Source organism: Urocitellus parryii, chromosome 5 (genome assembly GCF_045843805.1).
Source record: "Urocitellus parryii isolate mUroPar1 chromosome 5, mUroPar1.hap1, whole genome shotgun sequence".
Classification (NCBI taxonomy): Eukaryota; Metazoa; Chordata; class Mammalia; order Rodentia; family Sciuridae; genus Urocitellus; species Urocitellus parryii.
Genome location: NC_135535.1, coordinates 24,493,498 through 24,506,540, shown reverse-complemented (window position 1 = coordinate 24,506,540; position 13,043 = coordinate 24,493,498). Strand labels below are relative to the sequence as shown.

The following is a 13,043-nucleotide window of genomic DNA, read 5'->3' as shown; positions in this document are numbered from 1 at the left end:
TTTGGGCCAACTTGCCAGTTGCTGAATGGAAGAGAAGAGAGAACCAATATTAACTTAATATTCCATATTAAAATGTAGATGACGTGGATAGATTACCCATCCCTACAAGAAGAGTCTTTTGAATAAGAGTATTTTCCCCGCTTGGAAGTTTATTGTGGTTGGAGGTGGGGGGCAGTCGTAACAAAACTGAGTGTGTGTAATTGCTATGTTACTGTGACTTCAAATAAGTAAGCTGATCTCTCTGTACCTTGATTTCCTTTATTTTCAGAATAGCTATAAAAATATGTTATGGAGTTGTAGTAAAGATCAAGTAAAATAATGGATGAAAAAGAGTTTTATAAAATATAAAACAGCTAATTGTTGATATCATGTTTCATATCCTCACTTCCATCCTCTAAATCTCATCATCCCACTCAGTCCCTTGAACCCATCCCCAACCCCTTGTCCCTCCCATCCTTTCTCTTTTATCTGTTCTTAGCATAATGTCAACCCTGGTTAGATCTACATCTTTAATAGCACTGGTGCCTGACAGGTGAATTTAAAGTGTGTCTCTACCCTTTCTGAGCTTTGGAGAAGTCGGGTAACATTTCCAACCTTCAGTTCCTCATTTATGAAAAAACGGTGATGATATAGTACATAGTTCTTGTGAAGATTAAATTCAATAACATTTGTAGCCTAAAAGTATATGACCTGGCACATGGTGAGCATTTAATAAGTGATGACTATTAGTATTTCTAATTCATAGCTAAGATTTTTTTTCTATGCTGACTTACAGATGTTTATTTCCAAACATGAGTGTATGTTTTACTATATAAAAGATTTTAAAATCCTGATTTAATAACACTGTTTTAAAACCTTCAGATCTTTTCCTTAAGACCTTGAATATTCAAGAACTTTCTAAATATATACCTTTGGCTTATTTATAATACAGTAAAGAAATTTTCAAAAGAAAATAAATTATGTAAATCTTTTCCGAATCTATAAAATGTGATATATAAGATATTCAAATATAAATATATATTGTTCATAAATATATGAACAAGTGTACTCAGATTCAGTTGGAAAAAAACTTTTGGAATGAGGCCATATGAATGATTCTTCTAAAGCCTGCCTTACAAAGCTAGGTGACTAAGTAACGTTATCCCCAAGTTCCACTAACATGACTCCACAGGTTTCAATGTTTACTCTTGTATTTAGAACACATCAGTCAAAATATTAACACTCTTTTCTAATGAGTTTCTCATTGCAAAAGAAAAGTCCATCTAAACAAGTATAGCTCAAGGCATTTAAATAATTCTCCATGGTACTCTAGGGCCTCTGTGTTATCCAATGGATGATATTTTAGTACAACAATGAAATGGTCCATTTCTTCTTATTATCACCCATCATCCAATAGCTATAAAGTCGCCAGCTGTTTGGAAAAAAAGAGAACTAAATCAGTCCTCTACAGCTGCAAAGAGAAGAAAGCTTAAGATCTCCTTTTCACTTAATTTCTGGGATCTCAGCAGTCTGGAGTCAAAGTACAGTTCTCCTTGCCACAAAATCCTATCCTTGTAAACATGTCAAGCAGCACATAGCCATGATTGATTTTTGTTGTTATTGGGGAAGAACTGTATGTGGAAGAAACAGTAGAGGTGACTGAGATAACACAGTATCATAATAACAGCAATGTTAAGTTGGGTTTACCAGATCCCAGACTGGCTACCATACTTTTTAATCCTCACAGTAACTGCAGAAGTAGATATTATCCTTGTTTTATTAGGAATCTGAGGTTCAGTGAGACTGAGTAGTTTAGTAAAAGCTTGGTAAGCCATGTTTAGGTCGATTTGACTGCAGTGTTATGGTCTTAACCATGGCATTGTTTTGCCTTCCAGCAAAAGGAACAGTTGAGGAAAAATGGAACTGGGGAAGGCCAACTGGGAAATGGGGAGGAGGGGAACATGGAGAAGGTGATACTACTTTAAAAGACACATGAAGAGGGCTGGGGATGTAGCTCAGTGGAAGAGGGCTTGCCTAGCATGAGTGAGGCCCTGGGTTCAATCAGCAGTACATCTCCCCCCTCACACAAAAAAGGACACATAATACAGCCAATTTGTATACCTTTTCCCAAAGAAAGGAAATAACCCTAAAATCTTAGATAGCTTAAGAAATAGTCCAAGAATCATTTCCACGAACTTTGCCAATTCATTATCATCAACCATCAAGAATTCTGTACCATAAAATCAGATTTCACTTCACTAATTAATTTTGCATCCTAGAAAGAGTATTACAAGCAGATGAATTGGCTCAGTCTGTAAAGGCTCAAATTTAGTGAGGACCTGAGTCGAATCACCTGAGGGGCTTGTTAAACACAGAGTCCTGGGCCCCACCTTTAGAGTTTCTGATTCACTAAGTTTGGGGTAGCATCTGAGAATTTAAATTTCTCACAAGCTATCAAATGCTGATGCTGTTGGTTCATGGGCCACACTTTGAGAGCCACTAATATAGATAAAAGATGTGCTAAAGAAAGTTAGATTTGCATATACACACTTACGACAAGCTGACCTGTCAAAGAATAACATTTCTTAAGAGGCTACCTTCCATTCTGTAGACATAATTTGTGAATCCCGTTATTTACAGAGGTATACATAAAATGAATGGTGTCCACAGATAAACATGGGAATGCAGGTGACCTTACAGGTATTTTACAAAAGATTATGCTTACAATGTGCACTTTGCTCAGCTTTGCAATTTTAGAAATAAAAAACTTCACATTCAAAAGAAGTGATCACTTCAAAATTTAAAACAGATCAAATATCTCTAACCCCAAAATCCAGAATCTGAAATGCTCCAAAATCTGAAAATTTGGAGTGCTGATATGATGCTACAGGTGGAAAATTCTACACCTGACCTTATGTGATGGGTTGCGGTCAAAACACAGATGCAGTAAAAAATAATGTATAAAATTACCTTCAGCCTATGTGTATAAGATATATATGAAACAAATGAATTTTGTGTTTAGATTTGGGTTCCATTCCCAAGATACCCCACTGAATATATGTAAATATTCCAAAATCTGAAAAGTTCTTAAATCCAAAACACTGCTGGGTCCTAAGCATTTCAGATAAGGGATACTCAACCTGTACCAGTACTTTGCAATTCAGAAAAATACAGATAAAAATAAAATTGCTCTTAAGCTTAGGGGTGGGAAAAAAATCTGAAACCAAAATTACTCATATTTTGAACCATTGCCTCTAGTGGTCCAGTTGCTTATGGCTTTTTTTTTTTTTTTTTTTTTTTTAAGAGAATAGAGAAAGGATTCTCATAGAACTGGATCCCTGGAAGCTGACAGTCTTGGCGCTTAGCCTGTTTTTTATTGTTTTCTATCCCTTACCTTGTCCTAGTTCCAAGTTTGGCTGGGCTTGGCCTAGCGCCGGCACCTGTTTAGTTATAGCACAAAGGACTACTACCACCACTGCAGAAGATGAAAACTGGGTAGAAATACATCAGAAAACTAGTATTATTTAATAGGAAATTGCTTTCAATTTCAAAGCAGCCTGAGATCAGTAAGGAAATGAGGTTCCCATTCCATACGGTCTTTTAGAATGAAGACTTCTCACTCAAACATCCTTTTAAAATGGAAAAGCACTCAATATCTAATCCCTTTTACTTGGTTGTTCAGCTGCTTCCTTGAGTTGGTAATTTTCTTGCCAGCAGAATGTTGTATAAGAAAATTTTATTTTAAGGATTTTACTTTGAGTAATTACCCTTTTTTTCGTTTAATAGAATAAAGAGAAACTTATAGAATTTTCCCTTTCAGCTTTAGAAAATACTGCTAACTCTTTGAAAGTTTACACCCAGAGAACTTATTTAAAAAGAGAAAAAAGAAACAATAATTTTTAAATGCATGCTCATGAATATTTTATAAAGCTCTTGAGAACCCTAATAATTTAGTCTGATTGATCAGAGCTATTTAGGTTGTCTCAGGCCATTCACTGCACAAATATTTACTGAGGGCCTACTCCATGCCATATGATGGGGGTTCCCCAGTCTTGTGTCTGTCCTTTTACTCAGCACTCTATTCTGAAGTGGACCTGTAAGGTGAGGATTATAACATACAGTTGAAACAAAAGGCCTTCTTTCATGCATTCACCAAAATACAGTGGCAGAAATTTATGAATCCTCTACCTCACACAGGCTTTCTAGTTTTCAGTCTAGTATATGTCTCCATGAATGTCTGGGTTATTTCCTATTTGAGTCATACCTGAACCCAATTAAACAAGATACATTAAATTATTCTGCTCTTTATTTGAAGCAGCATAATTTTTTTCATTTTTTAAAACCAGAGATTGAACCCAGGGGCCCTTAACCACTAAGCCACATCCCCATGCCTTTTTTATTTTGAGATAGGGTCTTGCTAAGTTACTTAGGCCCTCTTTAAGATGCTGAGGCTAGCTTTGAACTTGAGATCTCCTGCCTTAACCTCCTGAGTCGCTGATTACAGGTGTGTGCCAGTGCACAATTTGGCAGAAGCAGAACAATTTCAGTTCTTTCAGTGTCTGGAAACTAGCAGGTATTTGTTGCATGAAAGCTTCATTTTCTTCAACTTTGGGAGCCTTAGATTCACTAGAAGTAATAGATTGATTCTGCTTTTGTTACTCCCTGGCCACTGTCTTAGCATTTGCCAGGAACTCATTTGAGTTCCTCCACTGCTGCCCTGTGCCCTGCAGACAGCTCAGCCAGCACATGCTGTGCTGCTGATCAGCTTTAGTCCATGGACCCTGGTGATCCTACTCTATGTTAAGGATGGGAGAAGGAGGAAGGAGTGTGGAATCTGTTCTTCAGGAAATGCAATAAGGATACACTGAGGCCTTTTAAACTTAATTTTGTCTTTGCTTTGCTTTGCCCAGAAATATCAGAGCAACATATAAGATTAAAGAATTAGAGTGATCTCCTACTTTTCTTCTCCTTGACTAATCTCTATCTATAGTTCTGGATGTATCCTGACAAAGTGGTTGCTGTCTAAGTCATTGTTTCTTTTTCTGAGGATGAGGTGAGACAATGAAACTAATTTCTCATTATCTTCCTATTCCTACACTGCTATCATTCAATAAAACTCCTACTGAGCACCTGCTCCTGACTCAGGTGACATGCTTGTTGGTCCCAAGGATGTGAAGATCATGCAGTCCCTGTCTTCAGGAAGTTCATGGTTTCTTGGAGGATGCAGATAAGAAAAAGCCCAGAGGAAAGCACAACATGTATGAACATAGAAGAAAGACAGGTTAACTCTGTCTTAGGATGAAGAAGGGTCAGACTGGTCTTCACAGAGAATTATTATTTGGACAGCAAGACACCAGGCATTAAATTGAGGTTCTTGCTTTCCCCACTTGAAAATCTACTCAACAGTGGCTCTACCTCACACAAGCTTTCTAGTTTGCAGTCTAGTCCCCATTTACCATCAAAGCTGGATTCAATGTGACAATGTCACTAATGTGATTATGTTGACCTCTCCCTACTGCTCATCTTAGGCTTTATATCTGAAGGTCATGGCACTGAAAATTGGCATGGGTGTTTTCCAAGAAATCTAGCTATCACATTTGACTATAATTCTAAAAAAAAACCAAGTTAATAAGTACTTTATAGGATGGGTATGGAGTTGGAGGAGTGATTCAGCAGAGGAAGAAATAAGAAGCTCTGTTAGACATATACCACTATCCGAGGTTGAAGGTAACTTATGACTTACTTGCTTTTCTTAGAGGAGCACTTGAGTTACCTACCACATGGAATGCTCCTGGGGCCTTGACCGGTCTGAAGCCATCAACAGGTATACAGTGATCCGCATGGCCATTGCAGAAGCAGCTGCCCTTGACAATGAAATCATAGATTGCATAGTGGGTAAAATGTTGAGGCTTTGCATTCAGGTCATTTTTCTGGCAGGGACAAGACTGTCGTTTTAGCAGCTGCACGCGGAGGTTGGTGATCTTCAGCTGTTCCTGAACTTTGGCACTATAAGGGTTCTCTGCATCGTACGGTGGTGACAATGCTCTGAAAATAACCTGTAAAAGAGAAACATTGTGTGTGTAGAGGCTGTGTACAAACCCTGAAATGTTTGCCCATGCAGTCTCAGTTTGATTTATACTTTTGTTATCTATGAGTGATAAGCTAGCAACAGGTTTTAAGGCCTTGATCTCACCTGGGGAAGAACCGCCCTGTTATTCTAGGGAGCAGAAGTGTTGCCTCTTCAGGTAGAAGAAGTATACACTAAGTAACCAGCGCAGACTTGATGACAGTGATAAAGGCAGCCATTCAAAGATCTTGAGGAAAGAACATTCTGAGCAGAAGGAATATCAAGGTTAACAGCCCTCAACAAGTCAAGCTTGGCTTGGGCCGGGAACAACAAGGCCATCGACTGGAGACCAGTGACCAAGGGAAGAGTGGCTGCAGAGGACAGAAAGCATGTGCCAGACAGATGCGAAGAAAGACCTTAAAGCTATGGTAAGCCAGGTGCAGTTGTCCATCCCTGTAATCCTAGCAACTCAGGAGGCTGACAGGAGGATCACAAGTTCAAGGCCAATATGGCCAATTTAGTGAAACCTTGTCTAGAAAAAAATTTTAAAAGCCATGGTAGAGTTACTCTAACTGGAGTGGAAGCCACTGAAAGGTTGATTATAGGCAGAGAATTGTCACCTCTTCTAAAAAGAAAACTTTTTCTTTTCTTTTCTTTTCTTTTTTTTTTTTTTTTTTTTGGTAGTGGGGATTGAACCCAGAGGCACTTTACCACTGAACTAAATCCCCAGTCTTTTTCATTTATTTATCTGTATTTTGAGACAGGGTCTCACTAAGTTGCTGTCGGCTTTGCTAAAGAGCCTTGAACATGCCATCCTCCTGCCTCAACCTCCCAAATTGCTGGGATTACAGGTATGTACCACTATACCCACATCTGCAAATAGAATGAATTATAAAGGGTGAAGAATAGGGGCTGGGAGCATATAACTCAGTGGTAGAGCTTGTGCTTAGCTTGCTTGTGTGAGGCCCAGAACCTAAATAAATAAATGGTAAAAAATATAAACTGGAAGACCAGTCAGGAAGCAATTGCAAAATCAAGATCCAGGAACTTATGTTTCTAAATGAAGTCTGACCTTTTCAAAGATTGCTTAGTTATTAATTGGGGTTACTATTGTGGCCAATCTTTTCTAGAGTCACCCTTCCGACTGGTGGCACATTTTGAGGATATCCTTGCTGGTGTTAAATATACTTCTCTTTGGGATGAATTTGATTTCCAAAATTAGTCAAAAGTCACTTAAAACCAAGTATAGGGAGAAAAAAATGGCTGATCAAGTTAGTTAAGAGGACTTTTGATTAAATGCAAGGTTTAATTAAGTAATTTATTATGTAGGTTATAGATAGACTTTAAAGGCAACTTAACACTTTGTTTCTGAAGAGGGAAGAAGGCTGGGATGGGACAGACTTTGGCTGCTGGCTACCGGGAAGCCTTTGGGCATGTATGTGAGTCTATGTTTTATATGGGAGTCATAAGTCAAAAGTAGGCTTTGGAAAAAATTCCGCTTAGGTATAATGTATCCAAAAGGAACTTTCCAAAAAAAATTTTTCTTTAAGAAATTCTCTGCATATAAAAATTTCATTTTAGAAATTCATTTTATACCAAAATGAATTTTATCAACCACAGTAATCAAAAGTTCATTGTATGGGATTATGTCCTCAATTATGTATAGGAGCACATTTCCAAAACTGTCCTCCATGAAATATAATGCTGAGGGAAGAAGGGACAATTCAAAGTACACTGGCCTCCATACAGTGGCCAGAGTGATCCTCTACCAACATAAGCTGGATAGTTTCATTCCCTTGCTTAAAACCACTTTCCCCTGCCCACCCTCTGCCAAAGACCTCCCATTTCCTTCAGAATGAAATACCAAAGCTATATAAGGGTCCTGCCTAATTTCTGTAATAAATAACTGAATAACTAACCAGAGTATGCATTTCTATGCATTTTAAACTTGCAAAGCTTAGAAAAAAAAAGTTGTTTCTTAAACAATATTCCTCACTGTTTACAGGTAAAGTAGTGGAAAACAACATATTAGGGAAAAAAAGTTTCTAAATAATGTCACTTAAATAAGTGATGAGAGTGGATGGTTGTTTCTTTTTTTTTATTAGTTGCTCAAAACATTACAATGATCTTGACATATCATATATCATACATTTGATTCAAATGGTGTATGAATTCTTATTTTTCCACGTGTACAGATTGCAGGATCACATTGGTTATACAGCCACGTTTATACATACTGCCATACTAGTGTCTGTTGTATTCTGCTGCCCTTCCTATCCTCTTCCTATCCCCCCTCACCTCCCCTCCCCTCCCATCACCTCTCTCTACCCCATCTACTGTAACTCATTTCTCTCTCTCTTTTTTTTCCCTTCGCCTTCACATCCTCTTATATGTAATTTTGTATAACAATGAGGGTCTCCTTCCATCTTCCGTGCAATTCCCCTTCTCTCTCCCATTCCCTCCCACCTCTCGTCCCCATTTAATGGTAATCTTCTTCTCATGCTCTTCCTCCCGGATCTGTTTTGAGTCGCCCCCCCCCCCACTTATATCAAAGAAGACATTTGGCATTTGTTTTTTAGGGATTGGCTAACTTCACTTAGCATAATCTGCTGTAATGCCATCCATTTCCCTGCAAATGCGAGATGATTGTTTCTTTTAAAGGCAGAAATCAGAATATGGTTTCATATTTTGAAACATTCAAAACCAAAAGCAAAAAAAAAAAAAACCAAAAAACCCACAAACAAAACTACATTGACTCCATTGTGGGCTTTATATAGGACTCATTTTCAGTATGTCATCCCAAACACCAGTATTTCTGTTAGATATTCATGAGAAACTCTTACTCTAAATAATACAAATGATGTGGGGGCCCCCCACCCTCTGCCCCTTTTATCAACCACAGTAATCAAGGACAAGGAAAGGGTAACCCAGTGCGACTTGTTCTCTGAAAAGTCTGCAGTGCACTTCTCCATGTTGTCTGCCCACCCTTCCTTTTCCTGAACACTGGTGGCAGCTGTTTGCTCTCTCTGTTCCTGTCACATATTTACCCTTGACATTTACCCTGGCTCCCTCTCCCTCCCCACCCTACTCCTCCCTCACCCTGGGAGTTGAGAGTTGTTCATCGCAGGCAGAGCTAAGAGGAAGATCTGTCAAGGTTTGGGGAAACTTAGAAGCTCTTTTGCTTCCTGGACGCAGCCTGTGGAGGCTGAATGGTGGCTCTGTGCTTGGTGTGCCTGACACCACAGTTGGCACGCTGATATCAGCAGGGGACGGACATCATGACCCCTGAGGCCGCATGCTGGAAAGGAGACAGCAGAGTGCTACAGACACAAAAGTGAACGGGAATTTAAACCATGAAATCTTTTTTCCAGAAAGGAGACGCCTTAATCTGATACCCTGGGAAGTGGATCTAGCCTGCATCAGGAAACAAAGAGCGCGCCAATGCAGATGCTTCAAAATTCTGGCAGGTCGCCCTTTGGGTCCCACCCAGGTTTTCTTCAAATGTCCCCAGAAGAAGCCTGTATGGCACTGCTAAAATGAAGTCAGATGAAGTGTAGAAGTCCTCCATAGAACATCAGCCTGTTCTGGTTTCCATCCCCAAACAGGATCTATCTATGGGCCTATTGCTGTTCCTGTGTCCCCAATTGCTTCTAAATATATACTCTCAACATGGTACCTTTAAAAAGTCAGGAACCAAGCTTTTGACTAGGATCAAGCACACTTAGATACTTCTGGCTTGTTCATGCTATTGGTCAATACTTCATGATCTTGTTTCCTTAAATTAAGTACTTTTATTATGTTTTAGTAGTTAATGTTCTGCTCACTACAGAAAAAAAATCTGTCATTCAAAAAGTATTAGACAGTAAGCACCTTCAGTGCAAACCATCCCAAAGACAACTGGGGATATGAACTTGATAATATCTTTCCATCTAAACTTCTGTGTTTATATATAAAATATGTCAGTAACTTCGTATGCCTTGTGAACATTTTTCCAAGTCATTAAATTTACCTCTACATCAGTGATTCTCAAAGTATGGCCCCCAGACCAACAGCATCCCTAGCAAATTTGTTAGAAATGCAGATCCTTGGGCCTTGTCCCAGATCAACTCAAGCAGAAACTCTGCCGGCCTGGCCTAGTAATCAGTGTTTCAGCAGTCCTTCCAGGTGGTTTTTGATGCATGATTAAGTTTGAGAAACATTACTGCATAATTTTGAAACTTGCTTAGCATTCCATCCTATGGATATGACATAATTTATTTATCCAGGCTCCTATTATTGAGCAACTAGGTTGTTTACAACTTTCCAGTGCAACCAACTATCATGAACAACTTTGAAGCTAAAATGTGGGCATATACAGTAATTTCCTAAAGATGAGTTTCCCAATGTGATATCAATAGGTCAAAAAGAAAATAGATAATTTTAAAAATGTCTGGCCTTCTGAATGAATCAGAAGCAATTTCCTACTTCATCTTTGGAATCTTCACATTTTCCTGATCTTTCCTGGCTTTTCTGAGCCAGGACTCCTTTAAACTTTTGCCTGAGGATCTGGATTATTGGCTCAGGCTCTGCTGTTTCTTATGCCCAAGTGTAATGAAGCAATCCTTAAAAAAGTCTGGAACAAGTTAAGACTGCCTATATTGTCTTTCTTTTCTAGAATTTTTACACACACACACGCACACACAAAACACACCCTCAATAACAATATTGAATAGTAAAAATAACATTCTATGTCTTATTTATACTCTGACATAAAAATTCAAACAGTATGAACACACTGTGAACAGAATAAGGAATAAATATTAGGTATATAGCAGTAAAGGAGGTCTTTTAGAATCTAACTCAGACCTTACATATTGTTCCCTATCTAAAAGTTCACTGTCTATGTTGAACCACAATAATTCAAGGAACATGGGGCTGGGGGGTATAGCTCAGTGGTATAGTGCATCCTTAGCATGCACCTAAATAAGAAACAAAAACAACGTAAACAGGAAGAAAGAAAGAAAAAAAGATACAAAAACTTAGTCATCACATTAACAATTTCTTTTATATATTCATATTTTTGTGTTGTACATAATAGTGGGATTCATTATGCCACATTTATACATGCACATAACATGATTTGGTCAATTTCCTTCCCCAGTCTCTTCCCTTTCCCTCCCCTCTTTCCTTCCCCTGATCCACTATTTTTTTTTTTAAGCTGGTAGCTTGGGGAATACTTCATGTCCAAGTTGATTATCCATCCTGTGGATGCCCTTGGAACTTGTTCTTTCCATGATAGCACTTGTACACTAGTCTATTGTTAGTGCCTATTTACTTGTCTGTATCTCTCATTAGACTCAGTGTTCAGAGGGCAGGGATCTTGTTTAGTTAACAGCTGTGTCCCCAGCATGTCCCACAGTCTCTGGCACATTGTAGCATTTCATAATTGCCGTTGGAGGAATAAGTGAATGAACTGTTTCTCAAATTTCATTTTGAAAGGAGAAGCTAAATAGAGGATAGGATTTAGAAGAATTAAGAAAGCAAGATGCTTTTACCACAAATTCTGCACTCTTGATGAGAGTACATGAACATACCCCATTGCATTAATACCCCTGTAAAAATATGTAATATACTTCAAAATGATTTTATAAATTCCTTCTCTTCAGTGGCACACAGATTTTTCCTATACTCAAGGAAAAGGATTGGGCAGGTATGAGCAGACACCCAAAGAAAGAGTAGATCTTTTCCTTAGTTTCTGGTCTCATTTTCTTACTTACCCAAAATGGAAGCTTTAGAAACATAACTGCATTGTTCTTTAGTAGTATTCGAAATCCTACATCTTCATGTTCTCAAAGAAGCTGATTTTTGTTTCACTGATGTTCTCTATTGTTTTTCTATTTCACTAGTTTCTGTTTTTATCTTTATTATTTACTTTCTTCTGCTTACTTTGGCTTATTTACTCTTATTATACTAGTTTCTTAAAGTAGAACTTTAGATCATTGATTTAAGACTTATCTTTTTTCCTAAACATTTCTTTAATTGTATCCTACAGATTTGATATGTTGTCTTTGTTTTTATTCGCTCAAAAATACTCTCTAGTTTTTCTTTTCATTTTTTCTTTCACCCATAGGTTATTCAAAAGTTGTTATTTCCCAAATATTTGGGGACTTCTCAAATATCTTCCTCTTATTAATTTCTAATTTCATTCAATTTTGGTCAGAGAACACATTTTGTGTGATATAGATCTTCCACATTGATTGATACCTATTTTATGGCCCAGTATATTGTTTATATTGAAAAATTCTCCTTGTGCCCTTAAAAAGGTGTTGACTCTTCAATCACAATGATCAACTTATCTATTTCTCCTTTCAGCTTTTGCTTCATGTACTTTTTATTGTTGCATCCCATAATTACACATAATAATGGGATTCATTGTGAAATATTCATACATACACATTTACTTCATGTATTTTGAAGTCCAATAATTAGGTGCATAAACATTTAAATTGTTCTAGTCTCTTGATGAATTGACTCCTTTATCTTCATAGATCTAAAGTCTATTTTTGTCTGATAGTAATATAGCCACTTTTGAAGTGTTAGCATGGTATAACTTATTCTATCCTTTTGCTTTTAACTTAGTTATGTCTTTATATATAAGGGGGATATTTCATAGACAACACAGTTAGGCTTTTAATTTTGGGGGGTTGGGTATTGAACCTGGGTATGCTTTACCACTCACTGAGCTACATCCCCAGCCCTTTGTTATTTTTTTTTGTTTTGAGATAGGGCCTCACTAAGTTGCTGAGGGTCTAAGTTGCTCAGACTGGTCTTAAACTCGTGACCCCCCTGCCTCAACCTCCCATGTTGCTGGGATTATAGGCATGGGCCACCACACCGGACCCAGTGGTTGTTTAAAAACATATTATCCAACTGTTAATCTGTGCCTCTAATTGGAATATTTACATCTTTTACATTTAATGTGATTATCAGTAGGGTTATTTTAAATCTGCTATTGTGC

The 13,043-nt window shown here is 37.8% G+C and overlaps 1 protein-coding gene across 2 annotated transcripts in view; it reads right to left on the bottom strand.

Annotated features, from left to right (window-relative positions):
* Ntn4 (netrin 4) overlaps positions 1 to 13,043 on the bottom strand; it is a 105,181-nt gene that overhangs the window by 62,120 nt on the left and 30,018 nt on the right. For both annotated transcript variants that reach the window (XM_026398102.2, XM_026398105.2), the window contains exon 3: positions 5,757 to 6,035. In XM_026398102.2, the coding sequence (XP_026253887.2) occupies positions 5,757 to 6,035 (279 nt within the window). The remainder of the gene's footprint in view (positions 1 to 5,756; positions 6,036 to 13,043) is intronic.